This window comes from Schistocerca nitens, chromosome 1 (genome assembly GCF_023898315.1).
Source record: "Schistocerca nitens isolate TAMUIC-IGC-003100 chromosome 1, iqSchNite1.1, whole genome shotgun sequence".
In the NCBI taxonomy this organism is placed as follows: Eukaryota; Metazoa; Arthropoda; class Insecta; order Orthoptera; family Acrididae; genus Schistocerca; species Schistocerca nitens.
In genome coordinates, this window is record NC_064614.1 from 389,984,045 (window position 1) to 390,006,722 (window position 22,678).

Genomic DNA, 22,678 nt, shown 5'->3' on the forward strand with positions numbered 1-22,678 from the left:
ACCCTCCACCCAACAGTTTCCTTCCTCCTGTCCTCTCCTCACAGTCATTGTGTGTTACACTCTATTGACACATCCACCGGTCTTTTCCCCTTATCCGTTCCTCTCCTTTCCATTACCAACTTTTTCCTCTTCTCTCCCTTCCCTACAGCCTTCTGACAATGCCCCTGTCAGACCTGTCCTGCCACATGTAGTCCCCGCATGCTCTGCCAGGCACCACCAACTCCTCTTCCCCCACTTGTACCCTGCTATCCTTCCCTCTTCCCTGTACCACTCTGGATTGTTGCTCTCATTCAGTGTGTTTCTTCTGCAGTCTGGACAGTGGACAACCTCTTAACATCCCACAGTCTTCACCATTTCCTCCCAGATTGATGATATCTCATAATCCCAAGAAACAGTCACAACAGTACAGTGTTCTCAACCTCTTGTCTGATGCACTCTCCCCTCTTGAATTATCTGCGTTATCCTAGGATCTCACTTTCAGCCATAAACTTGCATTTGATCATGTTGCTTTGGTGAAAGACCTGCTTTCCTTCATATGTAATGTGAAAAGGAAATATCTCTTTGCAACCCAATCCCAAAATCTTTTCAACAGCAAACCCGACATTGAACCCTGCCTTGAACAGTTCTGACTATGATCTCAACTTGATCCACCCCCACTATCTCAAAATCATCCATAACAAGCCTTCCAAGAACTCCTCACATCAAGCATTGCTTCACACCCCTTCCTCAGGTCCCTACAACATGACCCTAACCTGTTCTCTGCAGAGCTCTGGGCTCTATGTTCCCTAGAAGCTGATGATACCATCATTATCCTCCCAGCAGACAAAGAATCTACCACTATGGTACTTGATCAAAAGAAGTATGAAGTATATTAGTGAAGGTCTATGCCAGCTGTCTGACACTTCTACAAACAGCATCTGCCATATGCCATCAAGATCCCATCCCTGTGATTCAAACTGACCTGCAGTCCCTCCTTAAAATCTCAGGCCCCTCCCCTCACAAGATTAACACCTCAATCCGCAAAACTTCTTACCCCCCCCCCCAAACCCCCAACCCCCCCAGCTTTACCTTCTCCCATCCACAAACCCATTCATCCTGGCCACCCTATAGTTGCTGGGTTCAAAGCACCCACCAGACACATATCTGCCTTAACTATTCAGCATCTACAACCCATAGTAAAAAGACTTCCGTCCTGTATCAAACACACCAACCATTTCTAGATTGTCCGAAATCCATGCCCATCCCACTCCCACCCCATGCCTTTACTGTCACCATTGATGCCATGTCCCTCTATATTAACATCCCCCAAATACATGGTCTGTCTGCTGCTGAACATTTCCTCAGTGTCCGCCCCTGGTAGCTGAGTGGTCAGCGCAATGGAATGTCGTACCTAACGGGGCCCGTGTTCGATTCCCGGCTGGCTGGAGATTTTCTCCACTGAAGGACTGTGTGTTGTGTTGTCTTTATCACCATCATTTCATCCCCATTGATCCGCAAGTTGCCGAAGTGGCGTCAACTCGAAAGACTTGCACCAGGCAAACGGTCTACCCAACGGGAGGCCCTAGCCACATGGCATTTACTTTTACATTTCCTCAGTCAGTGCCCACCTGATTCCAGACCTATCACATCCTTCTTGATCACCTAAGTCAACTTTATACTTACCAGCAACTACTTCACCTTTGAGGGGCAGACATAGCAACAGATGAGGGGTATGGGAACCAGGATTGCTCCTTCCTATACCAACCTTTTCATGGGTCGACATCTTCAACTTTTGTAGTCCTGTCTTCCTCAGTTGCGTGTAATATTACGGTATATTGATAATTTTTGCTTATGGACCATCTGACAGCAACTGAATAAAACACAATTTTAGTGGCATACGCGTTTCGCCTTTATTTTCTGCAAGGCATCATCAGTGGCAGGTTGTGTGGACAATTTCTTACATATTACGCTCCTGTCTGCTGCTGAACATTTCCTCAGTGTCCACCCCTGGTAGTTGAGTGGTCAGCTGACACCACTCAGATGACACCAAAAATGCAACAGGAGCATAATATGTAAGAAATTGTCCACGCAACGTGCCACTGATGACGCCTTGCAGAAAATAAAGGCGAAACGCGTATGGCACTAAAATTGTGTTTTATTCAGTTGCTGTCAGACGGTCCATAAGTAAAAATTATCAATATACCGTAATTTTCATGGGTCACTTGGAGGGGCTTTCCTGTGATAAGTAAGTCTTCAGCCCCTGGTTTTCTTTAGATACAATGATGACATCTTTGCCATATGGACTCATGGTAAAGCTGATCTGCTAAAATTCCTGGAATCTCTGAATACCTTCTCACAATTAAATTTCACATGGTTGAATCCCATGCCACTTTCCTGAACATTGATCTTGTCTTCACCAACGGCCAGCTACACACTTCTGTCCATATTAAAGCTACTAACAAACATAAGTATTTGCATTTTGACAGTTGTCATCCTTTCCATGTCAAATGTTCCCTCCCATAGAGCCTTGGCATCCAAGGCAAATATACACTCATGCTCATAAATTAAGTATAATGCTAATACATGGTAAAACAACGCTCTGGTGGGCGGTTTTCAGGTTTAAATCACCTCGAGGTATGACCATGCGATGCATCTGACCTGCGGTCGACACACGGTGATGCTGGCAGCAGTCCGCATACGCAGAGGTGTGTTGGTGCATGTCAGAGTGCGGTGCAGTGACTAAGTGTGCAGACATGTTCAGACATCTAATGGTGATTGCGTATTGAAAATGGCTCAAAGAACACATGTTGATGACGTTGTGAGGAGTAGAATACTAGGGCAACTGGAGGCTGGTCAAACACAGCAGGTCGTAGCAAGGGCCCTCCATGTGCCACAAAGTGTGATCTGAAGATTATGGCAACGATTCCAGCAGACATGTCCAGGCGCTACAGTACAGGATGTCCACAGTGTACTACACAACAAGAAGACCGATATCTCACCATGAGTGCCTGCAGACAGCCACGCAGTACTGCAGGTAGCATTGCTCAGGACCTTACCGCAGCCACTGGAATAGTTGTCTCCAGACACACAGTCTACAGATGACTGAACAGACATGGTTTATTCGCACAGAGACCTGCAAGGTGGATTCCACTGACCCCTGGTCACAGGGGAGCCCGTAAAGACTGGTGTCAAGAACACAGTACATGGTCATTGGAACATTGGTCCCAGGTTATGTTCACGGATGAGTCCAAGTATAGTCTGAACAGTGATTCTCGCTGGGTTTTCATCTGGTGTGAACCAGATACCAACCCCTTAATGTCCTTGAAAGGGAGCTGTACAGAGGTCATTGTTTGATTATGTGGGGTGGGATTAAGATTGGTCCATGAACACCCCTACATGTCTTTGACAGAGGAGCTGCAACAGGTCAGGTGTATCGGGACATCACTTTGCACCAGTATGTCCGCCTTTTCAGGGGTGCAGTGGGTCACACCTTCTTCCTGATGGATGATAATGCACAGCCCCACTGAGCTGCCATCTTGGAGGAGTACCTTCAAACAGAAGATATCAGGTGAACGGAATGGCCTGCCTGTTCTCCAGATCTAAACCCCATCGAGCACATCTGGGATGCTCTCAGCCGACATACTGCTGCACGTCTTCAAACCCCTAGGACACTTCAGGAGCTCTGACAGGCACTGGTGCAAGAATAGGAGGCTACACCCCAGCAGCTGCTTGACCATTTGATCCAGAGTATGCCAACCTGTGTGTGGCCTATGTACGTGTGCATGGTGACCATATCCCATATTGATGTCATGATTGGGTACATGCGCAGGAAACAGTGGCGTTTTGTAGCACATGTGTTTCGAGACGGTTTTCTCAACTCATCACCAATACCGTGGACTTACAGATCTGTGTTGTGTGTGTTCACTATGTGCCTATGCTATTAGCACCAGTTCTGCATAGTGTCACGTTGTGTGGCACCATAATCTCTAATTATCCTTAATTTATAGGCATGAGTGTATTTGTTTGGATGCAGACTCTTTATAGCAATACACCACCATTCTCACCTCAGCCTTCACTGGACAAATTACTCCACCAGCCTAGTTCAAAAGCAGATTTCCTGGGCCCTCACATACAATCCTGGTACTGTTGATCCCTCCAAAAAATAGCTTCGGAGCACACCACTTGTCACTCAGTATTATCCTGGCCTGGAATGTATTAATCACCTACTTCCTAAAAGCATGCCCTGAAACGAGATCCAATCTGTCTGAGATTTTGCCCATTACACCTAGAATAGCGTTTCATCACCCTACCTATCTCCGCAATATCCTTGTCAAACCCTATGCTCATTCTTCATCCATATCTATATCCTATGACTCCCATCCCTGTGACCATCCCCAATGCAATACTTGTCCTAAGCACCTTCCTACCACCACCTACACCAGCCCTGTAAATGGCAAAATAAATACTATCAAAGGGAGAGCCATCTGTGAAACAACACGTCATATACCAGTTGTTATGTAAACACAGTTCGGCCTTTACATCAGCATGACTACCACCAAATTAACAGTTAGGATGAGTGAGCATAGACAGAGGGTGTATACTGACAACACACAATATCCTATCACAGAGCATCTCTACAATGTGAAAGTTGTGACCTCGCTGCCTGTTTCACCACAAAACCCATCTGGATTCTTCCCCCACACACTGGTTTCTCAAAACTCCACAGGTGGGAACTAGTGCTACAACATGTCCTTGGTTCTCACCATCCACCTAGTCTTAATTCATGTTAATTTCTTCCATCTGAGCATTTCTTCACAGTAACTATTCCTTTCTTCACTCTGTTTTTCTTTTCCACAACTTTCATTTTCTTACATGTCTATTTTTCACTACCTCCCTCCCACCTCTGTTATGTACAATGCACTTAGCTTTTCACTCTAATTAACACATGCATGATGTTTTATCAGTGATCTCTGTCTTCCATATTACCCTGTCTTCCACCTTTAAGCTCTCAGTTTTTCAAATCCCATCTGGTGCAGTCCCCAACAATCAGTCTTTCTTTCTCATCCTGTCTGGTAAATCTCCCCTGACTCACAGTTCTGGGTGACTCTTCCAAAATCTGCCCCTTTTCCTATACCTCTCTAGTCCTTTTCCTTCATCCCTCTTCCTACTCCTTCAACCCTTCTGCTGGAAGAAAGAGTCACTGGCTCTGAAAGCTTACACAATTGTAACCTTTTATATGCGTGTTCTGCTGCTGCTTGGTGGGTAGATTTTACTAACTATATCCTAACACACAACTATTTTTCCTTTGAAGGGAAGGTTTAGAAACAAATCTGAGGCATAGCTGTGGGCATTCACATGGTACCCTCCTATGCCAACCTGGGCCGACTAGAAGAAACCTTCTTAGCTTCCCAAAACCGCAAACTCCAAGTCTGGTTCATGTTCACTGATAGTACCTTCACGATCTGGACCCTGGGCCAGAACACCCTATTCTCATCCTACAAAATCTTAACACATCCTCTCCCATCCACTTCACTTGGCTCTCTTCAAACCTGTGTGCTCCATCCACACTTCTGTCCACATTAATCCCACTAACCACCAACAGTGTCTGCATTTCAACAGCTGTCATCCCACACAAAAACTCACTCCCACACAGCCTGGCCACCCGGGAATGGTGTGTTTGCAGTGGTGGGAGCTCCACTGCCCAGTATGCTGAATGTCTCAGAAAGGCCTTCACTGATAAGACACCATCCCCCTGACCTAGCCCACAAACAGATTTTCTATGCCATATCCCCAAATAGCCCCAAGAATCAGTTATAAAGGAGCATCCTGTTCATCACCCAATACCACCCTTGACTGGAACAACTGAACCACATCCTTCATCAGGGCTTTGCTTACCTATCATCAAGCCCTGAAATTATGGACATACAACCCAAGATACTTCTTACACCCCCCCCCCCCCCCAAGGAGGTGTTCTATTGCCCACCCAACCTTCACAACAGTCTAGTCCGTCCCTATATCACTCCCAACCTCAACCCCTTGCCATAAGGATCATATACCTGTGGAGGACCCAGTTGCACAACCTGTCCATTCCACCCAGCCAGCACTTCCTATTCCAGTCCTGTCACTGCTTCAGCTTACCACATCAGAGGCCAGATCACGTGTGACAGCAGAGACATTATATACCAGTTCTTTTGCAATGATTCTTCAGTTTTTTATACTGGTATGGCTGCCAACCAGCTGTCTATGAGGACAAATGGCCACCACCAAATTGGGGCCAAGAGCGAAGTGGATCACCCTGTGGCACAACATGCAGTTGTAAATAACATACTTGATTTTACTGGCTGCTTCACAACCCAAGCATCTGGTTCCTCCACTCCACCACCAGCTTTCTTGAACTTCACAGATGGAAAGTTACACTTACAACACATTCTGCACTCCCACAACCATCTCTGCCTCAACTATGGTAACTCATTATCCCATCACCCTCCACCAAAATGTTTCTGCCCCCGTTGTCCTGTCACCTCCTGACAGCTTGCCTTCCCTACCCTCATTGTGTGCTCCCTATTGGTGCATCCAACAGTCTTTTGCCCTTCTCTGCTGCTCTCCTTTCCATTCCCTGTTTTTCCCTCCTCCTCTCCCTCCACCACAACCTTCCAGTGCTGTTGTGCCTGTTGGCAAGTTCTACTACCTCTAGCCACTGGAAGCTCCACCAGGCAGTGCTGATTCCTCTTCCCCCACATGTACCCTGTTGTATCTAACTCTCAACCCCCCCACCCCCTCCCCCACCTCCCCTGCTCCGGATTGTTTCTCCCATTCAATGCATCTCTGTTGCAGTGTGTGGTCATGTGTATGTGCAGTGTGGTTGCCTGTATGAATGTGTGTGTGTGTGTGTGTGTGTGTGTGTGTGTGTGTGTGTGTGTGTGTACGACTCTCTTTTCCTATGAAGGCTTTGGCTGAAATTTTATATATCATGCCTGTCTGCAACTCAACATGTCATCTTTTCAGAGAGTAGCACTCTATCTTTTTCATAATACTGTAGAGTTATCACGTTGATGTAGATATAGACAACACACCTAAGCACAGTATGGAATTTAACATTTGGCATAATGAAATATATCAGGGATTTAAAACACTACTGAATTATTATTTCCTTATCCAAATAAAATATTCAGCTTTTTAATTATTTTTCATCTGCATCAACTTATAAACATGATAATGCATTATGAACATAACAGTAAATACTGTGTATCTGGTGAAAATCTTCCTATATATGTAGATGAAGAACAGTTAATACCAACAAGTCAGAAGAATAAAATGATGAATTAATTGATAGTGATGGGAAAATTATTTATTTAACAGTGACTAATTTTTAATAACACTTCTACTGAAAATCTGCTGAATACAACATATTTCAAAAAACACACTGTTATTTATATTATGTGTGCCTCTCATTCTTTAGTTGTCCATACTAATTTTACCTCTCTACAGTTAAAATACTCAGAAAATTGATTTTTGTGAAATTTTAAAGTGAATGGCATAAAAAAATGCACGTATAATAAAATTTTACTTACTTTTTCCCTTCTCTGTCAAATGCAACATTTGTAAGAGGTAGTAAATGAGCTTTAAGTACTAAGCATTTCTGAAACCGATGATCTACAGATTCCTTAAGTTTTTTCTGTAGCTTCAAAAGTAAATCTATTAACTGCTGAACAATTTTCTCTGTTATAAGTGGCTCATGTTTTGCAATTATCTCCACCAACTGCAGTACATTTGTCCTTTAATTGTAATTAGTATCACATTACAAATTTGAAATATCATACATCAGAAATCATTTGTTTAAAAAAGCAAACATAAAAATGAATTTATGTGTTACAACAGTCAGATAAGTTCAAACCAGTAATGGAACTGTACTCACTTGTCAGAAAAATTGATAAGATCATTCATCTTAATCTTAGACCATCCATGTTTCGTATATTCCCAGCCAACACCTAATTAAGAAAATATATATTAAATAATTAATTCTAACAAGCTCAGTCCCAAATGGAGATAATGTAATGCAATAACAAAAAATAATTGTTAAAGGGATTTATTTTACAAATTTAGCACAGAAACACTTTTTAAAAACATACACATATATCTTCTTGACCTCAATGTCACATACAAAAATTATTTATAGTAATATATTTTTTCTTTATAAGTAAACTTAAACATCTATTATGACAAAACTATCAGTATGATTTTTTGTCAATGACTGTCCGCCTGCTTTGCCCAGTGGTAACATATTCGCCTACCATGCAGCGAGCCGAGGTTCGATTCCCAGCTGGGTTGGAGATTTTCTCCGTTCCAGTACTGTGTGTTGTTTTGCCCTCATAATCATTTCATCATCACCAACATGCATGTCACCCAATGGGTGTCACCTGAAATAAGACTTGCAACTCAGCGGCTGAACTTTCCTGGATGGGGCATCCTGGCCATCAATGCCACATGATCATTTCATTACATTGTCATGACTCTGTATAAGGGCTAGTGTTAAATAAAAGCAGTTAGTTCATAAGATGCAAAAGGATTACAAACATTGGCTGTGAGCAGTCATTAATTAATTGGTAGTTGTTACTCAGTTGTTGCAGAGTTGTTGCAAGGCAGCAGTTTTGTGACCAGTATGTGAATTATTGGCAGTCCAAATTGTTAATAAATAAGGAAATTATGTAAATTTGAAATTTATTCGAAAATCACAAAAGCTACTACATGTCATGTACATAATTGAAAAAAGGAAAATCCAGAACTTTCACTGTGAAAAAGAATGAAGAATTATCACAGTCAACAATCAATGGCAGCATTGACCTTTCAACTTAAGTATGCAAGACATCATGTCACATTTCCTGTTTCAAAACTATTAATATATTGCAATAATCTCATATAATTACTTGAGAAAACTCAGTCAGTGACTCAACATTTTTGTGTCAGCTTTTAAACACATTTGGAGCAGAAGTAATACAACATATGTTCAAACATGAATGGGATTCCACTGTGATATGGTTCAAGACAATGAATACACCAACAGATGAAAACAAATGTTCTGCAGTCCAGTTGTAAAGCATCCATAGTTCGTATCCATTATTTAGTTTAGCAGTTTTCTTACATACTTCTGAGAAGAAGTGAATAGTGTATGTTTATTTATCTGTTTTTAGAAGAGTTATTTACTTTTATGTATTTTGCGATCACTAGTGTCGAGTGAAATAACTTCATCTTGTTGTTTCATGGCGCCATCAGTACTATTGTCACCTAATTTACTTGAATTTTGCAGCTGTTTCACAGTAAAGAGTAAGTTGTGCTCCAGTTGTAGAGTGTAGAGAACCTCACAGTGGCAGTGGCAGCAGCATCAGTAGTACTTAGTTCAAATATGTCATTTAGTTTGACAGTTTCCTCATGTGCTTCTGAAAAGACCAACTGCATCAGGAGCTGTAGCGCAAAGCATTTCAGAGACAGCTTAGAGAATATCAAGAATAAGTTTCCTAATCATGTTATCATAACTGGAGGAGACTTCAACATTCCAGCTATAGAATGTGAGAGTCGTACAATCAAAACTGGCTCTGTAGGCAAGGGTTCATTTGAGAGTGTTTTTAATGTCAACATTGCTTGAAGCAGACAGTTTGGGAACTTGCTGGTGAGAACATCGAAGACCTCCTGCTGACTAACAGATCTAAAATTTTAGGACAGAGGTGGGTGTCAATGATCATGAAGCTATAACGATCACAGACATTACAAGGAATAAAGATGGAAAATATTTTTGCTTTGCAAGAAGGGCAATATGCAGACTGCAGAGTGTTTGAGTAGCCAACATCAAATACTTTAGCTTTGAGGATGAAGATTTGGAGCACAAATATATAAAATTAAAAAGTATTTTAGAATAGGCCTTCACCCCACCCTACATCCTCGCCTCACCCCAGTACACTCACCGAGGGCCGGTAAAGAGCTGGCAGTCGACTGAGCACAATGTAGAGAGATGGGTGTGTGCATGTGAGTGAATGTGTGTGTGTCTTTGTGTGCATGTGAATGAATGTGTGTGCGTGTGTTTGTGTGCATGTTTTTCCTACAGCTAGAAAAAGGAAATGCATTCCAAAAGCTAGCCAAGCTCCTTATCATTTGTTTATGTGCCTATCAATGACACAGTGCTTCTGCCATTTGGTGAGTCATCTCTTTTATTCCTAAATAATTTGTAATTTTCAACCAGAACTTTCTGTACATTATTATGAATCTTTTCCATGCTATTTTCAGACTAATTAGGCAGTACTTCATCAAATTATGGATTCCAGCTGTCTTCCCCCAGGTAATTGTCCAGTGTTGAATCATTCTATAAGCTGACATGAATGTTATGGTATTGTTTAAGTTGGAGCTTGGTCCTGCCCTGTTTTGGTACGCAGATGGGTTTCTGGACAATTATTCAAATACAGTTGCAATTCCAGAATTACATCTCACAATTCATGGCCTCTGTCATCTAGTGATACACTGTGACAAAGGACAGATTAACATTTATATAAATACTAATTACAATACAGGTGGTAATATAGTAACATTTATATAAATACTAATTATGATACTGGTGGTAATAGAATTTCAGCTCTTGACTACACCATGTTCTCTACTTAATGGGGGTGTCTCTTCTTTCCTAAAACAAGGTACTTTAAACCTAAAATGTATCTATATCTTATCTTTGCTTCAGTTCTGTTTTGCCATTGTTAATTTAAGTGGGGAATGCTAAGAGTGCCGCAAAGCGAGAGAATTATTAATGACTGCATTCTCTGCAAAATGAAGAAAGGAATGAAGTTCCAAAACCAGTAAAATGCAGAAAACTACAATATCTCAGCCACATAATGAGAAATTGAAACAGCTATAAAACTGCTGGGAAGGTACCTGGTAAAACAGGATGAGGAAGAAGAAGAACATGTTGGCTTGGAAGCTTAGGGACACGGATTTCACATGTAAGTGAGGAACTCTTTCTGACAAACAAAAGTGATATAGCTTTGGTGGTCACCAGTACCCAAAATGGATAGGCACTAGAAGAAGAAGTTTAAGGGGAAAAAATACTCAAAGTGCTGTAGGAATATGTTTGAAAAAGAATTAAATTTTACATCTATACTCCCTGTCTTGTAAACCTCTCCCCAACATTATTCTCGTAATTTATCTCTAGACCGAGTCACTGTTTATGATTCTGTAATATGGTGGTTTTCTTTTACTACCTGCGCCTAACTGAACAGTATACTTTAATGTTAACATTTAAGTTTCACAGTCAGATAATCTATTGTTTTATTGGTTCTATAGCTACACTGAAGAGCCAAAAAAACTGGTACATCTGCCTAATGTATAGGTCCCTTGTAAGCACGCAAAAGTGCCACAACATGACGTGGCATGGACTTGACTATGTCTGAAGTAGTGCTGGAGGGAACTGACATTATGAATCCTGCAGGGCTGCCCATAAATCCGTAGGAGTACAAGAGGCTGGAGATCTCTTCTGAGCAGCACATTGCAAGGCATCCCAGATATGCTCAATAATGTGTGCAGCAGAAGTGTTTAAACTCAGAAGAGTGTTTCTGGAGCCACTCTGTAGCAATTCTGGATGTGTGGGGTGTCACATTGTCCTATTGGAACTGCCCAAGTCTGTCAGAATGCACAATGAACATGAATGGTTCAGGTGATCAGACAGGATGCTTACGTATGTGTCACCTGTCAGAGTCATATCTAGACGTATCAGGTGTGCAATATCACTCCAACTGCACATGCCCCACACCATTACAGAGCCTCCACCAGCTTGAACAGTCCCCTGCTGACATGTAGTGTCTATGGATTCATGAGGTAGTCTCCATACCCATATACATCCATCTGCTCAATACTATTTGAAACGAGACTTGTCCGACCAGGCAACATGTTTCCAATCATCAACAGTCCAACGGCGGTGTTGACAGGTCCAGGCGAGGTGTAAACCTCTGTGTCGTGCAGTGATCAAGGGTACACAAGTGTGCCTTTGGCTTCAAAAGCCCATATTGATGATGTTTCGTTGAATGGTTCACATTCTGACACTTGTTGATGGCCCAGCATTGAAATCTGCCACAATTTGCAGAAGGGTTCCACTTCTGTCACTTTGAACGATTCTCTTCATTGTCATTGGTCCCATACTTGCAGAATCTTTTTCCAGCTGCAGCGATGTCAGATATTTTATTTCAATTCTGGATTCCTGATATTCACAATACACTCATGAAATGGTCGTACAGGAAAATCCCCACCTCATCGCTACCTCGGAGATGCTGTGTCCCATCGCTCATGCGCCAACTATAACACCACATTCAAACTCACTTAAATCTTGATAACCTGCCATTGTAGCAGCAGTAACCAGTCTAACAACTGTGCCAGACAATTGTGTCTTATATAGGTGTTGCCAACTGCAGTGCCGTATTCTGCCTGTGTATATATCTCTGTATTTGAATTTGCATGCCTATTCCTCTTTCTTTGGCACTTCAGTGTCTATCACTTAAGTTTGTTGGAGCTAAATACAAATTATCAGTTACTGTTACACTGTGTTCTTCAGTCCTCGTATTGTGACAGACAATCCAAAGTGGGACATCCTCAGCTCAATCTGAACTGCCCGATGTCTGGTATTTCCACCTGATAGTCAATTAACAGTCAGTACTACATGCTTGTCTGTTTTCTGATCCAACATTGTGAACAGTATTCTAAGGGCTTTAGCTGCCAGAGACTGTAGTCATATGTGTGTGAGTTGCTTTTGCGTCAATGTGTGTGTGGGCGTGTGTGTTGTCTATTTTCGTGTGTGTGTGTGTGTGTGTGTGTGTGTGTGTGTGTGTGGGTGCGTGGGTGGGTGGGTGTTTTGTCTGCTTTCGACAAAGGCCTTGCTGGCCGAAAACTCGCTTTCTGACAGTCCTATTGTTATGCCTAGCTGCGCCTCAGCATCTCTGCTATATGGTGAGTAGCAACTAATATTGATATTAAACACAATTTTTTATGAACCTGAAGGGTCTAGGACTTTGTTCCTTTTTTATTATTATTTTTATTTTATTATTTTTTTCATATGTATCAACTTCCTCCTTCTTACTTGTTCTAAAACCCATGAAAAGTACAATGCAAACAGGTTACAGACACCATAATCCAACAGCAATCCTTGCATTATAAACCTTTGCGGAGAACATCAGCAGGCTGACTGAGGACAAGGAGATAGAACAGGACAGGTTTATCTTAGTTTAAAGAGAGAAGGCCAGAAGATGAGGCAGCCTTTCATTAAGCACATCTACATAGATACTCTGAAAATCAATGTGAAGTGCATAGCAGAAGGTATGCCTGTATGAGTTGAGTGGTTCCAATTGTGACTCATTGGTATTATAGTAAAATGATACTTTTTCTGTTTTGTTTTGTGAAGGTCCACAATTTTACATCTCTGAACACTGAATGCAAGCTGCAAATTGCTGCACTACTCTGAAACCTTATCAACATCTAACAGAACATTTGGACAGCTTTTTTCAGACAGTAGTGAATTATAGGTAACTGCATCACCTGCAAAAATTTTGAGGTGACTATATTGTCTCCAAGGTCATTCACATACAGTATTAACAGCAAGGGTCCCAACACACTTCCCCGGGGCACACCCAAAGCTACGACTACATCTGTTGATGACTCTCCATCCAAGATAACTAGCTGCATCCTTCCTACCAAAAAGTCCCCAATCCAGTCACAAATTTCGCTCAACACGCCATGCAATCATACATTTTTTGATAATAATTGTAGATGTGGTACTGAGTAAAATGCTTTTCAAAAACTGAGGAACACTGTGTCTACCTGACTGCCCTGATCCATGGCTTTCAATACGTCACACAAGAATAGTTAGAGTTGGGTTTCACACGATTTATGTTTTTGGGATCCACGCTGGTTGTTATGGAGGAGGTTACTCTGTTTCAGATGTGTCACTGTATTTGAGCTCATAATACATCCTAAGATTCTACAACAAATCAATGTCAAGGACACTGAATGGTAGTTTTGTGCACTTCTGCTACCCTTGTTGTACACAGGTGTTACTTGTGCTTTCTTCCAACTACTGGGCACAGCTTATTGTTAAAGAGATCTATGGTAGATCATAGTGTTTTTTAAAAAACGGGAATATCTCAGCCACAAAACTAATAAGTATTCCAAGACCTGCAGCTTGGTGTAATTTTAACGATTCAAGGCATTTCTCAATACCACTCACACTAGTATCTATTCCACTCATCTTTTCAGTGGTGTGAGGATTAAAATGTGCCAATACTCTTGGGTTTTTCTTTGTAAAAGATGGAGTTTTGCAGTCCTCAGTTTCAGTTCCTGCCTCATCCACAAGTGACTGGACATTAATTCTGACACCACTAACAGCCTCTATATGCAAATAGATTATCTTTGTGTTCTATTCAAAATATTTTGTCAATATGCTGCTACAGTTGACATTGATGGTTTCACAGGTTGCTCTCTTGCAGCCAAATGCTTTTCATTCAACATATGTGAATCTGTAGACCTCTGCCTTGTGTTACACATAATATGTAGCAGTCTCTATTTCTTTAAGGTGACTGCATACCATGGAGGGTCCCTCCCACTACTAACTGTTCTATTAAGTACATATCTGTCCATAGCATGGTCAACTACTCTTTTAAACTTGAGATATAGTTGTTCTACACGTTTCTGCCCTGAGCTGAAAGCTTCATGCTTTCCACTGAGATATGATCTACACATTGAAAACTCAAAAAACAAATCTAAAGCTATATGGGAAGTTATAAAAAATCAAACAACAAGTGAAACTAAACAATATAAAAATGTGAACTTATGTTATGAAGGACAAATGATTTCTTGCCCAACAGAAATTGCAGGGACCTTCAACAAATATTTTGCAAACGTAAGTGAACAGTTGGTGAGTGGCCTGGAAGAACACAACAAAATATCACCTCCAACATGCAATAGTGTGAGAAATGTGTCTACATCTTTGTTCCTTTCACCCACAAATTCTGAAGAAATTTTATCAGTTATAAAAACCTTGAAAACAGGCTACTCATGTGGAACTGATGGAATACCAGATGCAATTATTAAAAAATGCTGTCTTGCCTTAGCTGAACCCTTGACACATTTGTGCAACAGCTCACTGGCATCAGGAACCTTCCCTTCATGCTTAAAAACAGCTAAGCTGAAACCACTGTTCAAAAAAGGAAATCCAGAATGTGTTTCAAATTATAGACCAATAGCCCTACTGCCTGTATTTTCTAAAATTTTGGAAAAAGTTTTTTATAAGAGATTGTCTGATTTCCTAAATAAAAATAAGATTCTCTCTCCTTCACAGCATGGCTTCAGGAAAGGCTATTCAACTGAAAGTGCAATATTTGAATTTCTTAATGAAATCTATACTAAACTGGATGCAGGTGAGTTTGTGACAGGCATATGTCTTGATTTATCTAAAGCTTTTGACGTCATTGACCATAGTGCCCTACTGCAGAAGCTTGACCAGTTAGGAATTAGAGGTATATCCAATGAGTGGCTCAAGACATACCTATGTGGTCGCAAACAGGTGGTTGAAGTGCAATATACTGACCATAACAAAATCAGCTACTACTATTCAGGATATGAAAATGTGAAATATGGTGTCCCTCAAGGATCAGTATTAGGACCCATTCTGTTTCTCCTCTATGTCAAAGATCTTATGTACAACAAGTATTGCCAAACTACCCTCCAATTTGCAGACGATACAAGCTTCCTTATTAGTGGTAAAACAGAAGAAAAACTTAAAGACTCCGCTATTCAAACAATGAACAGTGTAGAACAGTGGTTCAGCTACAACAAGCTAATTATAAACAAATAAAAGACAGTAGCACTGAATTTCTATAATGTAAAAGGAAGACACCACCCAAACATAGAAATAGAACTTAGGGACAGAGTTCTTGAAAGTGTTGACAGCACTAAATTTCTGGGACTCTGGCTCCAGAACAACACAAAATGGGCGGTACATATTGAATATTTGCAAAGAAAACTAAGGCAAACCTGTTACATGATACGGATCTTAAAAACTTGTTGCAGCAAAGCCAGCCTGTTAAATGTATACTACTCCTATGTGCATTCTGTAATTAAATATGGCATAATCTTCTGGGGCAATACAACAACAAATATTAAACTTTTCAGGATGCAAAAGAGAATACTAAGAATTATTGAAGGGGTAAACAATACGAAATCGTGCAGACCCATATTCAAAAAACTGTCAGTTCTTCCTCTTCCTTGCATTTTTATCTATGAAACATCAGTTTTCATCAAACAACATATCGATAGACACCCAGATATCTTATTAAAAAATGAAGATATACATGCACACAATACAAGGCAAAAATCTGACCTTCATGTGAAACAGGTGAGAACATCATTGTGCCAAAAAGGCACACTACACACTGGGATAAAGATTTTCAATAATCTACCTAAACTTATTAAATCAATAGGTAAACTCTGTAGTTTTAAGGCTGAAGTAAAGGCATATTTAATTGATCATTGCTTTTACAGTCTGACAGAATATATAAAAGCCAAACAACAAAAATAAAGATGCATTATTAATATTCTACTTTGTATGTTGCCTGTAATGTTTGTTGTACACTCCTGGAAATGGAAAAAAGAACACATTGACACCGGTGTGTCAGACCCACCATACTTGCTCCGGACACTGCGAGAGGGCTGTACAAGCAATGATCACACGCACGGCACAGCGGACACACCAGGAACCGCGGTGTTGGCCGTCGAATGGCGCTAGCTGCGCAGCATTTGTGCACCGCCGCCGTCAGTGTCAGCCAGTTTGCCGTGGCATACGGAGCTCCAGCGCAGTCTTTAACACTGGTAGCATGCCGCGACAGCGTGGACGTGAACCGTATGTGCAGTTGACGGACTTTGAGCGAGGGCGTATAGTGGGCATGCGGGAGGCCGGGTGGACGTACCGCCGAATTGCTCAACACGTGGGGCGTGAGATCTCCACAGTACATCAATGTTGTCGCCAGTGGTCGGCGGAAGGTGCACGTGCCCGTCGACCTGGGACCGGACCGCAGCGACGCACGGATGCACGCCAAGACCGTAGGATCCTACGCAGTGCCGTAGGGGACCGCACCGCCACTTTCCAGCAAATTAAGGACACTGTTGCTCCTGGGGTATCGGCGAGGACCATTCGCAACCGTCTCCATGAAGCTGGGCTATGGTCCCGCACACCGTTAGGCCGTCTTCCGCTCACGCCCCAACATCGTGCAGCCCGCCTCCAGTGGTGTCGCGACAGGCGTGAATGGAGGGATGAATGGAGACGTGTCGTCTTCAGCGATGAGAGTCGCTTCTGCCTTGGTGCCAATGATGGTCGTATGCGTGTTTGGCGCCGTGCAGGTGAGCGCCACAATCAGGACTGCATACGACCGAGGCACACAGGGCCAACACCCGGCATCATGGTGTGGGGAGCGATCTCCTACACTGGCCGTACACCACTGGTGATCGTCGAGGGGACACTGAATAGTGCACGGTACATCCAAACCGTCATCGAACCCATCGTTCTACCATTCCTAGACCGGAAAGGGAACTTGCTGTTCCAACAGGACAATGCACGTCCGCATGTATCCCGTGCCACCCAACGTGCTCTAGAAGGTGTAGGTCAACTACCCTGGCCAGCAAGATCTCCGGATCTGTCCCCCATTGAGCATGTTTGGGACTGGATGAAGCGTCGTCTCACGCGGTCTGCACGTCCAGCACGAACGCTGGTCCAACTGAGGCGCCAGGTGGAAATGGCATGGCAAGCCGTTCCACAGGACTACATCCAGCATCTCTACGATCGTCTCCATGGGAGAATAGCAGCCTGCATTGCTGCGAAAGGTGGATATACACTGTACTAGTGCCGACATTGTGCATGCTCTGTTGCCTGTGTCTATGTGCCTGTGGTTCTGTCAGTGTGATCATGTGATGTATCTGACCCCAGGAATGTGTCAATAAAGTTTCCCCTTCCTGGGACAATGAATTCATGGTGTTCTTATTTCAATTTCCAGGAGTGTATTTATGAATCTGTGCTAAATTACTTCAATATCTAGTCCTTAGGATTGCAATACAAACTGTACTTTATCTTGTAAATATCTAACCATGTCCAATATCCTTGTATATATTCTATACATATAGGATTTGAAGGACTAAATAAATAACATTCATTACCTAGTTCAATGAATATATAAATCTTTCTACTCATTCTAGTTGTCCGTTTTGCTTTTGTATTTGCTGTCACTACAACTGCCTCATAGTCACTGATACCAGTTTCGATGTGGGAATCCTGAAAGAGGTTAGTCTATTTGTTACTGTTAGATCTAATATATTTCCATCAAGACTGGGGTACCATCCATCTGTTGTTTGTGGTTTTCAGAGAAGGCATTTAATAATGTTTCACAGGATGTCTTGTCATGCCCACCACTGAGTATAAACTAAATAAAAAAAATTATCATTGATGGTGCAGTTCATATGTCCCTCAGGAGCACTTTATGATAATTTATTATCAATACTAATTATTAATAAATACCCTTATTCACTACACATCCCCAGAGATTCTCTGTCATGATGGAATCTACAGAATACTATGCATGAACACAGGAGAACTGCTCTGTATACATTTAGAATTCAGATGTTTGCTTTTGAAGTCCTGTCTCTCATATTTACATTCATGGCATGTACTACACATTTTAAGTAATGACTAATGCAGTATTGTGGCTTAAACCATTTTAACCCTTCATTCGTGAAGATGGTCCAAGACCGAAACTGGTAGAAGTTGGGTTTAAAATAAAAACAGCTGATGATTCACATATGCATTTTATACAAACCAGAAAGACGTACCTGAGAATATGATGAGACTATTATCAACAACAGTTATATTATCATGACACATCACTGTTATATGGAATATGATGAAAGGACTTACACAGTAATACATTTCTAGTCATTAAAATTGCAGTACCAGGAAGCAAGCAAATAATGAAATTCCTATTATACAGTAGGAAGTGTACACTTTAAGCTTCTAGCTGATTTTTGGTGGGAGGGGGATACTGGGTGTGGTAGCTCTAATCCAGCTGGGTATCAACTGGTACAGTCACTCAGGGTTTCTTTTTAACTGTTGGGATGTCTTTGTACCACTTAGCACTTTAAAATGATAACTAAATCAAGACCCTAAGCTGTTGACAGGTGTTGATATACATCAACGGGGACAGTTGAAAACGTGTGCCCCGACCGGGACTCGAACCCGGGATCTCCTGCTTACATGGCAGACACTCTATCCATCTGAGCCACCAAGGGCACAGAGGATAGTGCAACTGCAGGGATTTATCCCTTGCACACTCTCCATGAGACCCACATTCCAAACTTAATGTCCACACAGTACATTTGTAGTGCCCCTGCCCATTACACTCATTACTTGCAGCAGACAATCTCACCGAGTCCCGTAAGAGTTCGGGCAATGCATGGACATCCAGCACAGAAGTAGAAGGTCAATGGCCAGTTAGCCTTAACTATATGAAGGTGGTATCTGTTCTTTCGGACATGTCCGAAAGATAACTGTTAATATATGAAGATAGTATCTGTTCTTTTGGACATGTCTGAAAGAACAGATACCATCTTGACCTTCTTCTTCTGTGCTGGATGCACACGCATTGCGCGAACTCTTACGGGACTCGGTAAGATTGTCTGCTGTGAGTAATGAGTGTAACGGGCAGGGGCACTACGAATGTAGTGTGTGGACATTAATTTGAGAATGTGGGTCAGGCAGGGAGCGTGCAAGGGATAAATCCCTGCAGTCGCACTATCCTCTGTGCCCTTGGTGGCTAAGATGGATAAAGCATCTGCCATGTAAGCAGATCCCGGGTTCAAGCCCCGGTCTGGGCACACATTTTCAACTGTCCCGTTGATGTATATCAACACCTGTTGACAGCTTAGGGTCTTGATTTAATTAACATTTCATTCTAAGAGAGCTGCATGGTAACCAAAGGTATATGTTCTTTCGGACATGTCTGAAAGAACAGATACCTTCTTCATACTTAGCACTTTTGTTTCAAATGGCTGCTGCTTCACCTTCTTGCATTATTTTGTACTAAAAGTAAAGTTTTATAACCTCTGTGATTTCTAGTTAGTATTTCAGCTGTCTTTCCAATTCCCTACAAGCTCTTAGGCTTGTGATTACCTTTTAATTGTGTTGTCTGCAATGGGAACTTTTGTCAACAGCGATTTAAGTTGAACGATGTCAGGTCGATAAAAATACCTTCGTATTTCAAAGTAAATCTGCAGTACTGAATTAACATCATTTGTTTTTAAATCTTATTAATATCTGCTTTCCTTCTGGCATGATCTAAATTTAACCAGAGCATTAGACAAAGGAAAAATTTAAGTGTGGTCTTAAGTTATCCTTAATGACAGTGTACCTTTGAAACACTATTAAAATTGAAATTTTACTCTAATAGGGCATAGTTAGTATATATTTTGCAAGTGATCAGTAACTACAAAAATGTAAAATGTGGTACTAAGTTACCCCGATTGATTGTATGTCATTTCGCGCTTCATTAATGCTATACCGAAGCTCATTAATCATAGTGACTGGCAAATAGTGGCATGCCAGTCCCTCTGCAACTGATGACCAGCTCTTTTCAATGGGTGATGAATCTGAGGAATGTGCTCTCAGGGCAACAATCACACATCCCCTGCATTCACATAAGACAGGACAAAAAGGGCAACATGAGGTCTTGTGTTATCTTGTTAAAAGATACCATTCTTAAGATCTCAAAGACAGGACACTTGACAAATCAGAAAATGTTGATGGATACATTCCTTGTCACTCTGTACACACAATTAAAACTCATCCGAAAAGACAGTGTGGTGCCACTCCTTTGTTCAGTACTGTCATTGGTTGCACCACTGTCGGCAGGCCTCTCTCTGCTGATGCACATAGGGAAGCTGCAACAATGGTTACTGTACAGAAAGTCTGTTATGCCACAGACATTGTTGCACTGTGTCTGTGAATACTTGTCTTGCTGAAAAAAAGACCAATTTCTACCCCAATGTAAGTGATGTGGCAGTATGGTCCTGCACAATCAGGCAAACAATATATCTCTAGGTATGTGGGGCACTGACTTCCTGTGTAACATTAAATATGGCCCTCCTAAACCCACTGATTCCATATTTTTATGATAGTAGTGGAGTCCTGACCAACACGAGCAGCAATATTACAGAATGATAAACTGCAGCATAGATCTGGATCAATTGTTCTGCTGTTGAATTTCGACAATTGTTGGTAGATGTCTGTCCCTTTTTACGTGAGCCATAGCACAACCTTCTCACAAATGAGCAACTTCCAAATGCAGTTACTGATTGTGTAACTCACTGGGTAATCTTTCCTTAGATACAGAATGCATGTGGCATTACTCCTACATGCTTCATGTAGTTGTGCTGAAATGATAAATCTTTGCATATCCACGTATTTAGTACATTTTATGCCAACTTAACATTTCTTGCATGATGCCTTCATGCTGTTACAGTTTTAATGTCCAACAATGTACATAAGTGGCTACAATTTAGTATTCACTGTGTATGCATTTCTGATGACATACTGGTTGCAATACTGTATCATTCTATCAGTCACAAAGAAATAATGCAAGAGATAATTGAAGCACATATTATTGGGCATAAGAGTCGAACGAGTACCTCCAACTACATTTTCAAGTAATCATAAAGGAACTGTGCAATCAGCCATGTCATCTTCAACCATATGGAGTCATTTAGATATAGTGTGGATGGTGCAAGGCATCAACATGCTGCTCACTCAGTCACAGTAGCTTTCCAGAACTTCAAGCCTTTACTTGTCAATCTAGCTGTTTCTCCACTGGACTTATAAGGCTGAGTGCACCCTGTTCCAGACATCATACCGCGGAAAAATACCTGTCAGTACCAGAAACTGAATACAGGTCCAACATATGGGAATGAAACACAATGAATGCACAGCTGTGGTAGTGGATGTTCAAGTAATATATCATGTCATACGAATTCAAAATAATACTTCTGATAACACAGGCATACTTGTTGGAATACTTGGTCATTCTATCAGCCACAGAGAAATAATGCGAGGGATACCAAATCGCACGTTACTGGACATAAGAGTAGATGAGTGCCTACAGCAACTCTGTTATTTTTTTCTTTTTTTTTTTTTAACTAATTCCCGATTGTGTCTACACCATCTGACGTACTATGACGTCATGGATGGTATATTTTAATTATTCGTCTTTGCCAACATTATTCCGATAGGATTTCTACGAATAATGTCTAAAGTTCAATGTAAATGTAAAAGGAACTCAAAATACATTTTAGCAACTTGACTAAATGTGATGAAAAATTAAAAATTTAGGAAACTACTTAACACCTGTACAAACTGTGAAATTTCTTAGCGCCAATCTTCCATTGTCATTGTAGGGGCTAATTGGAACATTGTGCAAAGGCGTGTTCAGTACCGATGTTCCCATCATATTTACAAAAGCCAATCAGGAGCTGTTACAATTTTATTATTGAATGACTACATTTTCGACGAATGTTCATTCGCATTACCCTTATTAAGCCACCGCACCTCGCAACAGTGATGATACAATATCAGGGAAAATAATATCGAAGT

The 22,678-nt window shown here is 41.5% G+C and overlaps 1 protein-coding gene across 1 annotated transcript in view; it reads right to left on the reverse strand.

Annotated features, from left to right (window-relative positions):
* LOC126235808 (dynein assembly factor with WDR repeat domains 1-like) overlaps nt 1-22,678 on the reverse strand; it is a 73,248-nt gene that overhangs the window by 50,081 nt on the left and 489 nt on the right. Inside the window, exons 2-3 of the mRNA XM_049944647.1 lie at nt 7,895-7,967; nt 7,551-7,754 (exon numbers count right to left, since the gene is read on the reverse strand). Coding sequence (XP_049800604.1) covers nt 7,551-7,754; nt 7,895-7,967 — 277 coding nt within the window. The remainder of the gene's footprint in view (nt 1-7,550; nt 7,755-7,894; nt 7,968-22,678) is intronic.